The sequence below is a fragment of the Chiloscyllium plagiosum genome, chromosome 13 (genome assembly GCF_004010195.1).
Source record: "Chiloscyllium plagiosum isolate BGI_BamShark_2017 chromosome 13, ASM401019v2, whole genome shotgun sequence".
Taxonomy (NCBI): Eukaryota; Metazoa; Chordata; class Chondrichthyes; order Orectolobiformes; family Hemiscylliidae; genus Chiloscyllium; species Chiloscyllium plagiosum.
In genome coordinates this window covers 65,249,956-65,270,355 of record NC_057722.1, presented here as the reverse complement: position 1 = coordinate 65,270,355, position 20,400 = coordinate 65,249,956, and the positions used below count along the sequence as shown (strand labels likewise).

General features: G+C 40.5%; 1 protein-coding gene across 3 annotated transcripts; it reads right to left on the bottom strand.

Annotated features, from left to right (window-relative positions):
- Positions 1–8,768: 8,768 nt before the first annotated feature.
- On the bottom strand, positions 8,769–19,820 carry LOC122556152 (extracellular calcium-sensing receptor-like). Of its 3 annotated transcripts, none has more exons than XM_043702658.1 (7): positions 19,794–19,820; positions 18,417–18,571; positions 16,958–17,243; positions 14,547–15,380; positions 14,169–14,396; positions 10,035–10,158; positions 8,769–9,782 (listed from the first exon to the last, which is right to left on the bottom strand). In XM_043702658.1, the coding sequence occupies exons 3-7, from the start codon at positions 17,207–17,209 to the stop codon at positions 8,887–8,889; spliced, it is 2,334 nt and encodes a 777-aa protein (XP_043558593.1). In that variant the 5' UTR covers positions 17,210–17,243; positions 18,417–18,571; positions 19,794–19,820; the 3' UTR covers positions 8,769–8,886. The 3 variants fall into 3 exon arrangements, with proteins under 3 accessions (XP_043558593.1, XP_043558592.1, XP_043558594.1); XM_043702657.1 differs by lacking the exon at positions 19,794–19,820 and adding an exon at positions 19,244–19,321; XM_043702659.1 differs by lacking the exons at positions 16,958–17,243; positions 18,417–18,571; positions 19,794–19,820 and adding an exon at positions 16,092–16,162.
- Positions 19,821–20,400: the final 580 nt, after the last annotated feature.

The window sequence follows — 20,400 nt, the reverse complement described above, 5'->3', positions numbered from 1 at the left end:
CTCTGTGAGTAGGCGTCCTGTCTCCCCAATGTAGAGGAGCCCGCATCGGGAGCAACAGATACAGTAAATGACATGTGGAAGTGCAGGTGAAACGTTGATGGATGTGGAAGGCTCCTTTGGGGCCTTGGATGAAGGTACAAGGGGAGGTGTGGGCACAGGTTTTGCAATTCCTGCGGTGGCAGGGGAAGGTGCCGGGAGGTGGGGTGGGTTGTTAGGGGACGTGGACCTGATGAGGTAGTTGTGGAGGGAACAGTCTTTACAGGAAGCAGATGGGGTGGGGAGGGAAATATATCTCTGGTGGTCGGGTCCATTTGTAGGTGGCAGAAATGGCAAAGGATGATGAGATGTATATGGAGGTTAGTGAGGTGGAAGGTGAGGACGAGGGGGATTCAGTTCTTGTTGCAGTTGGAAGGTTGGGGTTCAAGGGTGGAGATGCGGGAAGTGTATGAGATGTGTTGGAGGTCATCATCAACCATGTGGGAGGGACAATTGTGATCTTTAAAGAAGGAGGCTGTCTGGTGTGTTCTGTGGTGAAACCAGTCCTCCTGGGGACAGATGCAGTGGAGGCAGAGGAACTGAGAATAAAGGATAGCATTTTTACAGGAGACAGGGTGGGAGGAGGTGTAATTCAGGTAGCTGTGGGATTGTAGAAGATGTCAGTGTTGAGTTGGTCACTGTTGATGGAAATGGGGACGTCCAAGAAGGAGAAAGAGGTGTCAAAGATGGTCCAAGTGAAGTTAAGGTGAGGATGGAATGTGTTGGTGAAGTTGATGAACTGTTCAACCTCTCATTCAATGGTGTTGCCATCACTGATTCACCATGATCAATTTCGTGGGTGTTACTGTTCAAGTGCTTTGGCTATGATTAAAATGAATAAAAGAAGACATGTCCACTATGATAGAAAGGCAAATGTATTAGTTTTCTCTACTTTAGATATGTTGCAAATGAATGAGTGAATCCATTAGCTGAAACTACTTTAGAAATACGCAAACTAATGAGTTAATCTATTAATTTAAACAACTTCAGGCATATTCAACAAATGTGTCTTCCATCTTTTCATACATTGAGTGCACTTTGTAATAGAGGTAAAAACAATGACTGCAGATGCTGGAAACCAGATTGTGGATTAGTGGTGCTGGAAGAGCACAGCAGTTCAGACAGCATCCAAGGAGCAGCGAAATCGACATTTCGGGCAAAAGCCCTCATTCCTGATGAAGGGCTTTTGCCCGAAACGTTGATTTCGCTGCTCCTTGGATGCTGCCTGAACTGCTGTGCTCTTCCAGCACCACTAATCCAGAATGCACTTTGTAATAGGCAACGTCAAATTGTCACTTTCTGGAGATGGTCATTGCCTGGCATTTGTGTGGCACAAATGTCATTTGCCATTTGTCAGCCCTATCCTGGATATTGTCCAGATTGTGTTGCAAATCATTCTAAACATTGTGCAATCACCAGCAAACATCCCCACTTCTGACCTCATGATGGAGAGAAGGTCATTGATGAAAAAATTGAAGGTGGCAGGACCATGGATATTGGCCTGAGGAACTCCTAAATGAATGTTCTACAATTCATATGACTCATTCCAAAAGCCACAACTATATTTCTCTGTACCAGGTTATGAATCCAACTGGTGGAGAGTTTGTCCCTGATCCCCATTGATTCCAGTATTACGAGGGCTGCTTGATGCCACACTTGTTTGAATGTGGCCTGGATGCCAAGGGCTGCACTTTCATTTCACTTCTGGAATTAGTGCTTTTGTCCATATTTTAACCTAAACTGTGATGGAGTCAAGAGGTGATTTGGCAGAACCCAGACAGCATGTCAATATATAGGTTGTTGGTCAGCAGATGCTCCTTAATAGAACTGCAGATGACAATTTCCATAATTTTATTGATGATCAAGAGTAGTCTGATGCGATGATAATTGGTTGGGTTAGAATTGTTCTACCTTTTGGGTACAGGACATACCTGGGCAATTTGACATATTGTCGGGTAGATGCCCGATTTGTAACTTTATTAGAGTATCTTGGCCAGTGGAGTGGCAAGTTATTGGGCAAACATCTTCAGTGCTTTTGCCAGAGTGTTATCAGGGCCCACATCCTTTGGAGTATTCCGTGCCTCCAAGGTTTCTTTATATCACGTGGAGTGAATTGAATTGACTGAAGATTTGCATTTGTGATGTTAGGGATCACTGGAGAAAGCTGAGATGGATTATCCACTTGACACTTCTGGCTGAAGATTACTGCTAATGCTTCAGCTTTACCTTTTACACTGATGTGTTAAACTCTTCCATCATTGAGAATGGGGACAACTCTGGAGCATCCTCCTCCAGTGATTTATTTAAATGCCCACCATCATCCAAAAAAGGATATTCCAGGACAGCAGATCTTAGATCTGATCAGTTGGTCAAGGGATCACTTAGTTGTGTTTATCCCGTTTACTTCTGCTGTATGACAGGTAAGTGATCTATTTTCTTAGCTTCATCTAGCTGACCTGCACTTTTACGTAAGCATGGTGCTGCTCCTGGCATTTCCTCCTGCATTCTTTATTGAACCAAGCATGATTACATGGGGAAAATGAGTACTATAAATGCTGGAGATCAGAGTCGAAGAGTGTGGTGCTAGAAAAGCACAGCCAATCAGGCAGCATCTGGGGAGCAGCAGAGTCAACGTTTCAAGCATCAGGAACCTCTACATGGCTTGATGGCAATGGCTGAATGGGAATATGTTGTGCCATGAGATTGCAGATTGTGGTGGATTAATATTCTTCTTCTATTGATGGCCCAGAGCACTTCATGCATGCCCAGTCTTGAGTTGCTAGATCTGTTTGCATGGTGATAGTGTAAGAAAACATGATATTCTTAATTGAAGGTAGGATTTCATCTCCACAACAACTGTACAGTGGTCGCACTTACTGATACTGTCATGAACAGATGTATTTGCAGCCAGCAGATTAGTAAGAATGAGGCCTTTCTTTTGCCCCCTCTTGCATTTCCTTCACCTCCTCTTGCGGACTCAGCAGCTGCGTCCTTTAGGACCTGACCAGCTGATCAGTCGTGCTGCTGCACTGCCACTCCTGTTGGTGGACATTGATATCTCCCACCCAGAGTACATTTTGCACCTGTCCTACCGTGGGTGCATCTTCCAAGTGTTGTTCAACATAGATTAGGTTGATTCACCAGCTGACGAAGGATAGATATTGATAAGCAGGAGGTTTCCTTACTCTTGTTTAATCTGAAGCCATGAGACTTGTGGGATCCAGAGTTAATATTGTGATACAACTCTTCTTATTTTGGCAGTGGCCCACAGATGTTAGTAAGGAAGGTTTTCAAGGTTGACCAGGATTGTTTTGCCATTGCCTTTTCCGATGCCTAGGTCAATGCGAGGTTTAGTATGCATTTCTTAAACCAGTTAATGATGTCCTTGCCAAACGCAATCCAGTTGGAATGTAATGGCATAACTGATAATGATGTGAGTTGTTGCTTGGAAAGAATTAACAAGCAGCTGTTTTCACTGACCAAGGTGCATGTCAAGTTTGAAAGTGGAGTTATCCAGCTGTGCAATAAGAAGCAGAAGATGTTAGATTTGTTGGAGAGAGACCAGAGAATACGTATTGACTCTTGATCTGAACAGATACGTAATTTTATTCATTCACAGGGTATGGGCACCTCTGGCCAAGCCAGAACATATTGTCCATCCCCAGTGTCCCAGAGTACAGTTACGAGACAATTACATTGCTGAAGGTCTGGAATCACCAAGTAAGGGCAGCAGTTTCCTTCTCCAAAGAACACGTGTGAACCAGCTGGGTTATTTTGCAACAATTGGCAATGGTTTCATGCTCATCATTGGACTCCTAATTAAAAAATTTTTTATTGAATTTTAACTCTATTATCCACTATGGGGGATTCAAAACTTGTTCTCCAGAACATTACCTGAGACTCTGGATTAATAGATTAGCAATAAAAGTACTCAGCCATCACCTAACCAACTGGGTAGCAAGAGCTGTAGCACGGCTTAAAAACATTTTCCTGTGCTGATACGTACTATTTATGATTGAAGCAAAGTTTCCTGAGTTAAATAGAAATATTTTAAAAAAACAGAATTTGACCCTTCAATCCTGCTTTGTCATTCAAAGTGATCATGGCTGATCATCCTCCTCATTCTGTTTCTACTTTCTCTCTGTATCTCTTGATCCTTTTAATGCTAAGTATTATATCTGTCTCTTTCTTGAAAATGTGTCATATTTTGGTCACAACCACGCTCTGTCACAATGAATTCCATAACTCACCCAATCTATGGATGAATAAATTTCTCCTCACTACAATCCCATCTTGAGACTCTAACTCAGTTTTTGTCTTCACAGTCATCAGGAATATCCAATCGGTATTTATTCTGCCTAGTTATAAAATTACAGGTTTCTATGAGATCCCCTTCTTAACTACTGTGAATAGAGCCTTCATTGATCTAACTCTCTTCATTCACCAGTCTTGCCATCACAGCAGTCAATCTGGATAACATTTGTTTACATTTGCACTCCCTCCCTAGCCAGGACAACCTTCCTCAGGGGAGACGGAAAGTGCACCCAGTATTCCAGACTCTGAATTGCTTTGATAGAGAACATACTTCTATGGCTAGTCGAGTTCTGCTTTTAATCAATGGTACCCTCCAAAATGTTGACAGTTTGGGAATGGTATGCTCGGAGCAATGCTTAGATTTCCTTCTTTTGAAGGTGAACATTGGCTGGTAGTTGTGCGGCAGAAATGCTACTTCCACTTAGTTTGCTCATAGACTTTGCAGTGCCTCCAGCCATTTCTTGATATCATGTGGACTGAATTGAATTGGCTGAAGATTGGCATCTGCAAAGCCTGGAAGGTCCGGAGAGGATTGTGCTGGATTATCTACTTGGCAATTCTGGCTGAAGATTGTATCAAATGCTTCAGCCTGATCTTTTGCACTGGTACACTAGCATTCACCATAATGGAGATACTTATTGAGTCTTTTTTCTCCAATGATTAGAGTCATAGAGTCACAGTGATGTACAACACAGAAACAGACCCTTCAGTCCAACCTGTCCATGCTGACCAGATATCCTAAACTAATGCATTCCCATTTGCTAGCACTTAGCTCATATCCCTCTAAACCCTTCCTATTCATATACCTATCCAGATGCATTTTAAATGTTGTAACTGTACTAGCCTTGAACACTTCCTCTGGCAGCTCATTCTTTGCATAGATCACCCTCTACATGAGAAAGATGTGCCTTAGGTCCCTTTTAAATCTTTCCCCTTCCACTCTAAATCTACTCCCTCTGGTTCTGGACTCCCCCAACCCAGGGAAAGGTATTTTCTATTTACTCTATCTGTGCCCCATAATTAAGCTCTGTCTGCCATTCCAAAGCCCATTGTTGTACTCTGAGGTAACCTCCTTCACTGTCCACTACATCTCCAGTTTCGGTATCATCTGCAAACTTACTAACTATACCTCCTATGTTTCAATCTAAATATAAATGATGAAAAGCAATGAACCCAGCACCGACTATTGTGGCACACCATTGGTCATAGGCCTGCAGTCTGAAAATCAACCCTTCAACACCATCGTTTGTTTTCTGCCTTCAGGCCAATTCTGTATCCAAAGGGCTAGTTTTCCCTGTATTCAATGTGATCAAAGTTGCAAACCAGTCAACTATGAGGAACATTGTTGAATGCCTTACTGACATCCATATCTATATCACATCCACTGTTCTGCCCTCAACAACCTCTTTGTTACTTCTTCAAAAAACTCAATCCAGTTAGTGAAAAATAATTTCCCACACTCAAAACTATGTTGACTATCCCTAATTGGTCCTTTCTGACCCAAATACATGTAAATCCTGTCCATCGGGATTCACTCCAACAACTTGCCTACCACTGATGTCATTGTTTATTTATCCTTCACCCATTCATGACTGGATGTGGGCAGGACTGCAGAGTATAACTCTGATCAATTGGTTATGGAAGCACTTGCTGCTTAGGCCATTTGGCATGCAGGTAATCCTGTCTGTAGCTACAACCATTAGACACTTAATTTCTGGGTATACCTAGTCATGCCCTGACAAGCCTTTCTCCACTCTTTATTGAGCCACGTTTGATGTCAATGGTAAAATTGGCTATATTAAGGTGTTCTCAATGTGAATGCAGGATTTCATCCCTTCATATACTATCATGAACAAATTCATCTGTGCCAAATAAGTTGGTGATGTTGAGGTCAAATATTTTTGCTCCCTCTCGTTGGTTCCTTCACCACCTCCTGCAGACCAAATCTGACAGTTTTGCCTTTTAGAACTCAACCAGCTCAGAATGATTCGGCTGAGCCATTTTTAGTGGTAGACATTGAAGTCCCCACCCAGAGTGCATTGTGTGCCCTTGCCACCCTCAGAGTTTCCTCCAAGTGCTGTTCAACTGCTGCCTGGCAGCGCCAGAGACCCGGGTTCAATTCCTGCCTCAGGTGACTCTCTGTGTGGAGTTTGCACATTGTCCCCGTGTCTGCGTGGGTTTCCTCCGGGTGCTTCGGTTTCCCCCCACAATCCAAAAATGTGCAGGTCAGGTGAATTGGCCACGCTAAATTTCCCGTAGTGTTAGGTGAAGGCGTAAATGTAGGAGAATGGGTCTGGGTGGGTTACGATTCGGCGGGTCGGTGTGGACTTGTTGGGCCGAAGGGCCTGTTTCCACACTGTAGGGAATCTAATCTAATCTAATCTAATATAAACATGGAGAAGTATTGATGAATTAGCGTGGTTTTTGTGGAGGGTGGGAGGCGGTGAGGCAGCAGGAGGAAAGGGCTGAGGGTAGATGATATATTGTTAGCAGTAGGAGAATTTCTTCACCATTTTTATCCTGATGCCATGAAATGTCAAAAGGTCTGGAATTAGTGTTGAGAACTTCTAGGCCAGCATTCTCTCAACAGCATATGATTGCATTACCACCTTTGCTGACCTTGTCCAGTTAGTTGGACAGAACAGACCACAGGAAAGTGATCACATTGTTTAGGACATGGTGTTTAAAGTATGATTCTTGAGTATGACTTTGTAGGCTTCTGCTGGGCTAGGCTGTGAGACACCTTTTCCAATTTTGGAACTCAGATGCAAGCAAGAGGACAGGAGAACTGAGCTTGTCATTGTTATTTTGGTACTTTATTGGATGTCAGGTGGTCTATCGGATGTAATTCTTTATATCTCTGATTGATGTAAGTGAATGGTTTGTTAAGACATTTCAGAGGACAGTAAAGAATTAATCACATCTTGGTCAACTGGTTTCTTTCACTAAAGGACATTTGTGAACCTGATGAGTTAATTAGTCGAATTTTAATGCCAGGTTTTGTGCAATTCTGATCTGCTGTGGTCAGACACCCAATTCCCAAGACATTACTTGGATGTTTGGTTGCTAGTCCAACCATAATACCACTAGTCATCGCCTCCACACAAATTAATTAAACTTAACTTTATAGTTATTTTCATCAATTTGTTTAGATTTGTTATGACACAATTCTATGAAATGTGGAAATTGAACCTGGATCATCTGACATGGAGTTAGGTGTTGTATGAGTGTACCCATAGACCCTGAGCTTGATTCAAATTCATCTGAGATACAGCAACTTTCAGTTCACCAAAATTTGAATTCTCTCCCATTATGTTTATGCTTAGTTGTCCTTGTCAACTTCCAAGACGATTTCAAGATAGTTTGTAAACAACCTGTTCAGAGATATTATCACATACCTCTGGGTGAGTCTTGAACACAGGTTTCCTGGCCCAGAGGAGGGGCACTAACACTACATCATAGAGTCCCAAGACTAATCAAACTCTGATGATATTATCAAAAAGCTGTTAGCCAAAGGGTGCACATCTTACATGCACATGATTTTCAGAAGTTTTTAATCACGTGCAAGAGAAGCAAATTGCAGATCAAGTTGCAGAGAAGCTAACAAGCAAAAGTAGCAAAGATAAATTGCGATTGAAGAGCAACCAATATTCTAATGTTTGAAACAGGAAGGCCATTATGCAAAGTAAGGTTTTAGAAACTAAAATGTTTTAATGGATAATTAGTTGGTTAAATTGATTGAGGGTTTTGACTTCCCCGAGATGCCTGGATATCTCCACTCCCATGACCAACACATTACAACAGCATGGGCGAGCAGAGAGAATCTCGGTGTAAGGTCTCATTCAAAATATTGTGACTCCAGAACAGAAATACTCTCTGATGTGTTGCAGTACAATGTCAATCCAGTTTGTTGAGTTTGTTGGAAACGTTCTTGAATTACATTGAAGTGACAGTTGGAACCATAAAACCACTTCTGACATCTGTTCACGAGTTTTCTCTTATCAGTCTAGCATCAGACGGAAGAGGAGGATTTGTGATTTTGAAACAAAACATAATTATCAACAAAAAATGATGCTTCCTTAAAGAGGCAAGAAATGAATTGGCAGAAAAATAAAATTCTTTCAAGACCATGTCTTTGCTACATTTCATTAATATGCAAACAATTGAACTGTTTGCCTCAAATTTTAACTTCGAAGAAGTAATGCCCTATTTTACTCTGCCCCCCACCTCTGCGATTGTCTCCCATCTGTGTTCTACCCTGCTTCCCACATTGCTTCCTCTGCTGCAATCCCAGATTCATCCCCACTGTGAAAGAAGAAATGAAGAATACTGACAATCTAATTAACTGATTTTAATAGATGCAAAAACAATATTAAGAATCAATTTCATATTTAGTCAAAAAAATCTGTGTAGTCCATTTTAGCATTAAAATTTGTGACATTACATTAGGATTACAGTATCTTCTTTCAGCAAATACATTTACTTCACCGACATGAAATTACAAAGCTTGGTGGAATAAATGAAGATCCTTGGAAGTCATTTAACCATCATGTGCTTCTTTGAATTTCTATCTTTTCTCAACAAGATAATATAACATTTGGGGGAAAAAATACAGAAAACTAGTCCAAAGCTGGATGCTAAAATAGCAAAGACTTCCACAGCTACAGCGTATTTACCAGGGGAGCTGATATATGCTGGAATAAAAGTTAGCCACACAGCACAAAAGATAAGCATACTAAAAGTGATGTGTTTAGCTTCATTGAAATTGTTTGGAAGTTGACGAGCTAGAAAAGCAACCACAAAACACACACAAGACAGAAATCCAATATAACCCAGTACACAATAAAAGGCAATTGGCGAACCTACATTGCATTCAAAAACAATTATTTCAGTGAAATAATCACTGTTCTTTAGAGGATAAGGAGGTGATATTCTTAGCCAGACTGAGCATATTACACATTGTACCAGTGTAAGGACACACACAGATAAGCGCTGCTGCGCAGGTCCAAACCACCTCATCATGTTATTGCTGGGAAGGACTGCATTAAATGCCATCACCACAACAACTGTTTTACTCAAAACACATGAAATGCAAAAAACAAAAATTACACCAAATGCTGTGTGTCGCAATATACAGGACCAGGTGGAAGGTTCTCCAAGGAACGTCATTGAACACAGAAAACACAAGGTTAATGCACAAAGAAGCAAAAAACTCAACTCGGAGTTGTTTGCTTTAACAATTGGAGTGTTTCTGTGAACATAAAACAAAACAAATACACTGATTGTGATGGAGGCTCCAAGAAATGCCAGAGTCACCAAAATAATCCCCATTGGATCTCCAAAGGAAAGAAACTCAATGTCCTTTAATATGCATTCATCTCGTCTCCAGTTGGACCGGTATTGCCGTGGGCATTTAATGCAATCTGATGAATCTAAATGGAAGAAAATGAAAATGAATCTAGGTTTTTATTTATTTTAAAAAAACTAGAAGCTAGAAAGAAAAATCTGTGTTTATACTAACTTATACAGATGTCAAAGAAATCAGCAGAAATACCTCCCCTGCTCTCGTTTTGCTAATAACACTGCAATTAGAGCAATAATATGCTTAATATTTACAATTCAATGAAAACTGAAGTGTGTTCTTTATGTGCGTTCTTTTAGCGAATCCCATTGTTGGTCCTTACCAGTAATGTTGCTAATTTCACCATCGGCGCATTTTATGCAGTCAAAGCAACAAACGGGTTGCCCTTTCCTTGTTGCTTTCCTTGTCCCTTTGGGGCAGCTTTCAGAGCAAACTGCTCTTGGAACCTTATAAAGAAGACAAAGTTTTCTTTAATTATCCTGTAACATTGTAATTTTCATATTGTATTGCAGAATTGTGCTAAAGCGAATTCAACACAACATAAACCTATTAGCTTCACATTTGTTGCAGAATGTTATTGGCGTCCATAAGGAATATCGGAAACACTTAAGACTTGGTATGAGATGCTACTGCACACCTCTGAAGCAGGTGGGATCCAGGGATTCCTGCTTTTGAGATAAGGACATTTCCACTGCTCCACAATGTCCCCATGTACTGAAGCCACTAGGAGCATTTTCCCAATCGACATTTTCAGAGATGCTCTTACACGTCTCTGCAGCAGGTGGTTTTTGAACCCACGTCTGCTGATCTAGAGATAGAAGCACTTCCACAAAAGCCCTTACTAAGGCCTTCAAAAAAATTGAGCTGTTTCGAAAGTGGCGAGGCAATTTGGGACAGGTCTAACTGGAATTTCTACGGAAGTTCTTGAAGATGCAGCGTGGAAATTAAACCGTCAAGAACATGACTGCATTTTTATCCATTATAACTACAGAGCTGGGATTGAAGGTGGAGGACGTTTTACATGGACTATATCAAACCATTGTTCGAACACATCTGGATTACTGTGTTCAGCTCCGGCTCTGAAAGCCAATTCTGAAAGGTTATACGAGCATGAGAAAGGGGTGCAGCCGATATTCACCAGAAAGTTGCCAGGGTTACCGGATGGGATTCTGTGGAGATATTTTGTAAATTAGGGTGCATTATGATGTAATTTGATTATTGTTCTGCAGTGTTTCAAAGAAACTGTGAGAATCGATAGATAAAATCTTTTCTGCTCTCAAGGAAGTTAAATGACAATCCCAGTACGGTAACAGAGGTGTTTACATCCAGTGAAGAAATAAATGCACAGTAAACTTTCAGCAAATGAATGGTAATCAGGAGACTACTGCTTTGTTATCAGTTATCTCCTTGAGGGGAGAAAGTCTGCCGACCATTGTGTGTTTCCAAATTAACACCAATGTATTTGACTCCTAAATGCTCTGCAAATCTTCGGTCAATTCACTCAACTGAGGGCAATTCGGGATAAGAAATGAACATCTTCTATGCCAGCGGTAACCACATTCTGCAACTGAATTAAAACAAAACATCCGGGGCATAAACTTTAAACCAGAGCCGATGCCTGACGGGGAGAATGGAGGAAGTACGTATTCACGCAAAGGGTGTTGGCGTTGCAACAAGTGCTGGCTCAATTAACACTTCTAAATACCAGATCCAGAGATTTTTCTAGGGTACGATGCTAAGAGTCATGCTCTTATCTGTTGGTGCTACAGGTAGGATGTGCTGAGTAGCCTGTTTTAGCATTGGTTCTCTGCACTGGAGCTCGGATGTTTGGTTTCTTGCGGTGCAACAGTAGAGTCCCCACCACTGAGCCTGTAGACCCGGATTCAATTCCTATCCGATTCAGAAGGGCGTGATAACATCTCTGAAGAGATTGATTGATTTCTGTTTAATACAACCAATGCGTCTATCTTATTGACTGTATTTGGATTTTACACAGAACAGATCACTAGGACATAGTTCATCAATTCGTGAAGCAAGCACTGTTCAAATATAACGATGTGTCTGAAACAAAATTACTTTTCGAATTATCAATTTGATTCTATTAATATTTGAATTAAAGAAAGAGCTTTGTTTTACTCGGTGCAAAGCAAAATATACATGTCATGAGAGTGTAAAGTGTCTGTAGATACAAACTTGAAGAAAAAAATGCCTGTTGATCTGTTGCGTCGTAAAGCAAGGATGATAATTCCACCACACTGTTAAATGGAGACAGCCACTTGCTATCATCTCAATTTAATCAAAAGTCGGCTGGTAATTGTACAGTTCCATTCGACATGAAAATATTCGGATAAGATTGTAAGGGAGAAAATAAAACGAGTGGGTTTTTTTTGCCAAAATACTCTTGGAGTCATTTTACGTTTCTTGACCTTATATTGTAAATGTATGATAACGTTATTGACAATTTTTAAACAACTTTCAGCTTAAGAAAGTAAACGATGAAACATTTTGCGATAGAGACTTTTTTATCATAAGGCAAGGGATTTTTGTAAGTCACTATCACTCAATTCTACATTGATCAGTATAAATCTATTTAGACTGTTGCAGATGACTCTTGATAATCGCGATTCTGAGCACGCATTTCTTGTTTCTCTACCGAGTTTTCCTTTCAGGCACACTGTTAGATTTCGGGGTAATCTCTCACCAACAATGATTCCGCTCATTGGATTTTGAATTTTCCTTTCCAATCCAATCAGTAATTCGTACATACAAAACGCATTGGTTTATTTACTGATCAAAGATAACAATCATTGAAGAGATTTTCTAAGTGGCAGTGCCCTGTCACTGATTCTTATTCAGGGTTTTGCAACATTGTTAGAAAGAAATGTATTTGCTGATTTTCCAATTTTCAAATAGTTTGTCGGATTTGATTTTGTATTCAAATAAAAAGTAGAACTGCGCATGTCAAGATCTGAAGCAAAAACAGAAATTGCTGGAGAAACTCAGCAGGCCTGGCAGCATCTGTGGGCAGAAAGTAGAATTAAAATATCGAGTCTGGCGACTTCATAAGTTTTGAACTATGGTCACCGGACCCGAAGCGTTAATATTGCCATCCCCTCACACATGTTGCCAAACCTATTACTACAGCAATTTCTGTCTTAGATTCTGTATTACTTCTGTGCCTATAAACTCAATAATCCTGGCATTTAATTTGTGATTTTTCTTCCTGCATTTCCTTTTCTATGTGCTCTCGATTTCGATTATCCCGTTTTATGCGCTTTTTGACAAGAAGTTAGGACTTCTTACAAAGCCAGAAGAGGGGAATTCAGCGTGGTGAGGCATGCACAAAACAGGGCGTATAAGAGAGCAGAGTGGAACGTGACTGAAACTCCTTTGAAGGTGATTGAGATTAATTATGATGTCAAAAATATGAGAACTGAAGAAGGAGTGCACCCACTACCAAAGACAGCAATTTAGTTTGGCCTCGCCCATTTTTAGGCAAGTCGACAGCTCTAACCCATCGCCACCCGAATAATTCTGCCAAGCAATGGCGAATCGTTCAGCTGAAATTCTGGAGAGCAAAATTTCCGACTCGTTCAACTTTCCAGGTGGATATTATCTGGGAAGTTTCTTGACTGTTTAATCTCTGAACTCCTTTTCCCAATCAGCATAGGAGAAGTCACATTTGCTGGCAAGCTGAGTAACTGGCTTTCCGTGAAGTGCTATCGGTCTAAGGTAGATATCATCGCTGATATAGTTCTTAGGGAGCGAGGGAGGTAGCATGGTCCCTATAATTCGCAAATCTTCAACTTAAACGTTTAGAAAACAATCTAGATATCTGACTCAAGGATTTCACTACATCAAATTGATAACGCTATTGATGATGAGTTTAAAGAAACGATGAAAATCCCGCGTTCGGGGGTATTCGCGAAGTTAACCACCTATTGTTTCCTTCTGCTTTAATACATGTATCACAGTCTTTAAAGATGTGTAAATTTTTGCTATAAATTCTGTGTGTTAGGATTGAGCCCTCCATTACCACCTGATGAAGGAACGTCGCTCCGAAAGCTTCCAATTAAACCTGTTGGACTATAACCTGGTGTTGTGTGATTTTTAACTTTGCATTTCCAGGCAGCACATTCTAATCAGTGTGGAATTTCAAGACAAGCTAACTCAGTGAACGTGAATTGGAGATGCTGTTGGACTAGGGTGTACAAAGTTAAAAATCACACAACACCAGCTTATAGTCCAACAAGTTTAATTGGAAGCACTAGCTTTCGGAGCGCCGCTCCTTCATCAGGTGGATGAAGGAGCAGCGCTTCGAAAGCTAGTGCTGCCAATTAAACCTGTTGGACTTTAACCTGGTGTTGTGTGATTTTTAACTTAATTCAGTAAAGTGCATGACTGTTAAGCTTGGTCTTATCCACGCCATTAGGCGCACTGTTGTTACTGTCCATACCGTCATCTGATCTCCACTCCAAACAACTGTTTCATCCTTTATCGCAATTTCATGGCCTGGAGGGGCAGATCCGTCATAAACTCCAACACTGACGATGTCCACGCCGCCAGCCGCGTTGGGTTGCCAGTTTACGATGTCATAGGTAGCTACTGGATCTCCATTGTCATCAAAATAGACGTTCTCACCGATCTTGGTCGTGAAATTGACTGTTTTCATATAATGCAAAAGCTTTAAAATGGAGCAAAGTATTCAGACGTTAACAGAAACTTGGAGCATTTAATATCGTATTTAATTTGTATAAATGTTTTGAAGTGAAAGTAGTTTAAATATATCGATACTTAAAATGTTACTTAGGAATTAACAATGTTGACTCCTTACCTGCCAGGGTTGAAAACTTGAGATATTTGCACAACCTTTTTGCAGAAATTGATTTTTGCCACTTTTACAAGACAGCATGTCATGAATGGCGTGGGCTATTGCATATGTAGCTTTATATACATTGTAAGTAACCCGATACTGTGAGACATCAGTAAGTTCATTGCGCGTCATCCGCAAACTTTCTCGTCCTGTACATTCCTTCCTCATAGTGTAGCGAACTTGATCTGTTGTGTTCACTGTGCCCCTCAGTGCACAGCCGAAAGTTGATTCCCAAAACTCCTTCACTAAACGGTTACCTGGATACATGGAAGGATGGACGTCCATGAGAAATTCTCTCAGTCCTGGTATATCTACCTGGCGAATTGCAACTCCGATCGTGCCGGCGACAAACCGCCTGCTTTTATCCTGGGGTAAAAAGTGTGAAGATACCCAAGCCTCGCTTCCTATCCATTGTATACCAGTCACATTCTGTCGTACGATTTCATTCAATAAAACTGTCATCTCAGCTGGTGCAACAAATGCCACGACAACTTTGGTTGAAGATTTCCGTACAGTGTCTACGATTCGAAGTAGCTTGTCTCTGTGGTAGCTTCTGTGAATAGACTCGGAGAAAGCAATGCAAACTCCTAATGGTTGGACAGTTTCGGTGAAAGCTTGCATCCCAAAGTTGCCATAATCATCGTCGTTTCTAACCATCCCGATCCACGTCCAACCAAAGCGTTTCACCAGATGGGCTAAGGCTCTTGCCTGAAAGTAGTCACTCGGTATGGTTCTGAAAAATGATGGGTATTCCTTCCTGTTACTCAGGCATGCACAGGTGGAAAAGTAGCTGACCTGTGGAAAATTGAGATTGAACCCGATTACATTTTCCTATTTATATTTTTATAGTTCCTGTTAAAGGCAATACACTCTGTACAGTCTGTGTTATTACAAAAGCCCGGGAAGCAATTTCGATCATGCTACAACTGGGAGAAGCATTGAGGTTACAGTAAATTCTGATGCATGTCTAAAATTGGAAGCATTTCCAATTGTCCAGGGTTTTTTTTTAACGAAATTTCGGGGCTTTACTTGCCTTTTGGGCTTTTGTTATAAAATTACAATCTTTGGAAAAAGCAAAGGTTAAGTTGAATGATTCAGTTAGTATTGGGTTTCACGTATTTGGATCATATAAATATTCGAACCTGCTGTCCCCAAAGCAAGGAAAATCATCTCATTTGTATGCACGAAAGAAAAATATTAATGGGGGAGAAGGCAGTAAGTTTGGGATATTTGGAAAGTTCCTTCAAAAATATTATATACAGAATGGGGGCTAGACAAACTCTTCATGTGTCGAATAATTCTGTGATTCAATAATATAACATCTTAATTCCTTCCTTTAATATAATTTTGGCAACTTAAGTTGAACTAATGCACGGGATAATTAGCAATAGGCAACAAAACCTTGCTTACCAGTGACATCTACATCCAATGAATAGAAAAGCTCCCTATTGATAACACTTTTACATTCTCATCAATCTTTAGATAAGTAAGTTTCTTGTCAATTACCTTTTGGGTTTCTTGGCGATTGTCTTGTATTGATGTTTCCAGTTGTGGGCTTCCCCACAAAACGTAGCATGGGCGCATTTCATCAACATCTTCCTTAAAGATAAATACCTCCTAAATTACCCCCTTGACCTACTTTGCACCTCGCCCTATCAACATACAATCTATTCTTTTCTCCATCTGGCTTCTCCTTAGTTACACCTATGCTACTCCCCACAAACATAGCAGATGATCTACCTCCTTGCTTACTGACTGATGAGCTCGATTTTACCTGAATTTCTTACTGAGATCATTAGTAGCTCCCATATTTTTGTGGCCATTAGTTCTGTTCATCCACATAAGTGGATGATCCACATAAGTCTAACCTAACGAAATGCTGCGTAATCTCTTTTGGGACGTCATTCAGCCTCTCTTTTCTAGCCCTGATCGCATTATGTAGCAATGGTCAAATTACTGTTATTAATTGCAGTCTAAACGGTTTTTATTTTGTTGCACTTAATCACGAATAAGAAACAAAACGAAAATCATGTAATCAATGTGCATTAACTAAGCTGCACTATCAATATTACTGTATGCTGTTGCAGTTGCTGGCAATATTAGTTAGCGACTGGATACAGTTATGCTAAGAAATAGTCCCAGTGAAATTTTCGGAGAAAGATGAACATTAGTGTCTCGTTTTAGGACAGTAAATAGAATAACCTTGAAGAAAGGTCATTGGAACCGAAGCGTTAACTCTGCTTTCTCTGCACAGATGCTGCCAGACCGCTGAGTTTCTCCAGAAAATTATGTTTTATTTTGTTTTAATTTATTAAATAGAATGAACCTAGTCCTGTTTAAATAATATGATCATTGGCTAATGTATATCTTACCATGGGAATGCTGAAAGGACCGATTAGGGTAGCCATTGCTATAGACTGCGAGGATCCAGAGTCACCGACGATGGCTGAAACTGCAGATGACCTTTGGCAATCGGAAGACTTGCCTTCACCGCTGTTTAGAAACTCAAAGGTTGATCTCAGAGTTAAAGGTGGCATGGTACAGGTGTCATAAATCCGGTAACCCAGGGTAAGATTAGGAAGTAGCTTTGGGTTCCTGTTGATTTCGTCAATAGCGAAAATCATCGTCAGCACGAAACGAAAGGCTCAGAACCAAAAGCTGTGGAGAAAAGAAACAATCTGAGTTGACAAAATAAATATTTTTCTTTAAATTTCACATTTGGAAACTGCCCGAAATCATCTTGTTTAGTTATACAATTATTTTATTTTAGGACATTGCATTCAAGAACCTAAAGGTTGCTCTTAAAGCACATGTCAATCACTAAGCAACAAATGAAGACGGCGTTCAGCAAAGTATATATCCCTGCTGCCTACAGGGCGGAAAGAGGTTATTCGGCCCATCGAGTCTGCACCGACCCTCCGAAGAATATCCCATCCACATCCATAACCCTGCCCTCGTCGTGTAACCCCGCTTAGGTTTAGAATGGCTAACCCACCTGGCTGTGTATCCTTGGACACAACGGGGCAATTTACCACTGCCAATTCACCTAACCCGCGCAGATACGGGAAGGTCGTGCAAACCCCACGCAGATAGTCGTCCGAGGCTGAAATTGAACCCGGGCCCCTGGTGACATAACAGAGCCACGATGCCGCCCACAATTACGCTCTTTTTCGCAAAAACATTATTTCGACAATCTTCATCGCCTTCCTGAAAAATAAAGGCTCTCACGTGCTTCCCGACAGATACTAGCGAAAACACAATATGCAATTATCTCAGTGCGTTATGGGTGCGAGCAATTTGTTGACCTGCTCCGCGAGACAACGTCGCTGATTACGAACAACATTATTCTTCCTGGGGAAATAATTCTAATCGATATTTCAAAACCTTGAAAAATCATCCAATGCACTCCACAAGCAAAGAACGAAATCGGTCACTGCGGTTCTGTCGACATGTAATCTGCACAAGAAGAAAAATTCCCCAAAACTTCGGGTAGGAACTGGAAGTTTGGAATAAAGATGTGTAATGTGCAATGTGGCTGCAACGTTGCAGCCACTGATTACGAAACTCGAGAGATATTTGTTCACAAAGAACAAATCTGGCGGCAGTTCGTGTACATCTGTGTTTAATAACAAAAACAAGATATCCCAACAATTTCTAACTTTCACAGGTGCAAAGCCTGTAAGGTTATATTTCACTTCTACTGTTTATTTGTGACACATTGAACGCAGAAAACAAAGCACCTTGTTGTAGTTCAATGTAATTGATTACCGTCATTCGCAATAGGAATCTGAAAAGTTTAAGATGTAGAGCGAAATATAAGCTCTCACTTACTTTCTGCACTTTACCACTTCGGGCCTTCTTTGAAAGGAAGGATCCAGGCGATCAACATTGGTGTGCACACTGAACACTCCGCCGATAATAATGTCGCCTTCTTTAGACAGGCCAACCAAGTCATCAGCTCCCCATTGTTGACAGATTGGCTCAGTCTTCAACAGCATAGATGCAAGAAGGGATAACGTTAAAACGAATGACAAAATGTAATGCATCATTAGATTTCTAACTGGCTCTTTTTTAATGGACATCTCACGTGTTTATATATTGCTCCATGTAATGAAAATCTCCCAAGTACAATGCCATAAATACATTGATCTCACAATACGCAAACTCCCAAAAGAAATCAAATAACTTCAATTTGCCTGGGGTGTAGCAGAAGAGTGCAGGATCAAATTATAATGATGCTATTATCTATTCTTGAAGGGAAAAGTGAATGGTTGTCAGTGTAGCTCAATTTTCAGTTTAAAGACAAGTGATTTAAAGACATTTCTAACAAAGGAGACCTGCAAAATCTTTGCTATTGAAATAGTAACCTAACTGCAATGTTACTTCTATAAATACAGGGTTCCTGATACACCATCCTGTAGTCCTGAACAGAATCAAAACATCTCACTACAAAGAAAATGACATTAAGTGCTCATGTGTCAAAGCTGCCCCAGTAGAACAAGGATTTTTCTGTTAAGAGTCTGACTTGTGAATTGGTTACAATTATAGAAAGTGACACATACTTGGAAATTGTTAGATTCTGAGTTGGGAAAACAGCTTTACATCAGATGGGCTCAAATGTGCTCCATGAACACACCCTCTAAGTCGTAAAATAATACCTGCTCTCATGTCAGCATCAATTGTCCAAGTAAAATTTCCCAGCTAACAAACTTGTCCATGGTAAAGATTGTTTAAGATTCAAAATTTGAAGCAACATCTTTACTGCTTTTTCCATGAGTCTGTGTCTCTGTGGTAAATATGCTTTCAAGCCATAGAAATTGTGGAAGGTATAAACTATTAAAATCCTTTTTAGTGAGAGAATCAATACAAATTTTCCTTTATTTCACCCAACAACATTCTAAAACATTTGAATATCCCAAATGTACACAGTCAGTACAAAACTAAAAGTTGAATAACAAAACATATTGAATTATATTAAATAATTGTCACTCCATTTTAGCAGTTTAATCTGTTCCAACATCTCATCTCCACTCATGCCACTTTTTCAAAGGTACTCCATCCTTCCCCTCCCATCCCTCCGATGCCATCTCCATCTAATCACTTAATCCTCTTCTGCAATTCCCATTACAGTCTTGTCATCCGTATCCCCAACCCCACCCTGCCATAAAATCAGCAACAAGAAAGTGCTATAAAGCAGCATTTACTCACAATAACCTACTCATTAATTGGATGTAGGTTTGCTCACTGAGCTGCAAGGTTCATTTCATTACCCCTGAGAAAAGGAACCGGAAGTGACTTCACCACAGGAAGTAACATCACCACAGGAAATGACATCACCAACCCAAACATATAAATAAAAAGCAGAAATTTTCAGCATTGCCTTGCCTGAGGCCCACTGAAGATGTTGCCTAGTAGGATAACGAAATATGTGGAAATGAACCTCGCAGCTCAGTGAGCAAACCTACATCCAAAATCTCAACCTGAGCTAAAAATCTCCTCAAAACTCACAAAGACCTATTTGCATCCCACTTTCACTAATCAGCTCTTGGCCTTATTTAGCTGTGCCCATTGCCTGTTACATGATTAGCACAAATAGTAATTATCATTTAACAGGTACAATGTTAGATTTGTTTATGCATGGACTCAGACTGCTTCAATATCTGAGGATTCCCAAATGGTGCTGAGCATTGTGCAATCATCAGCAAACACAGAAAGTTCCAATATAGGAGCAAGAGTAGGCCACTTGGCCAATTCAGTATGCTCAGCCATTCAATATGATCACAGCTGATCATTCAATTCAATACCCTGTTCCCAC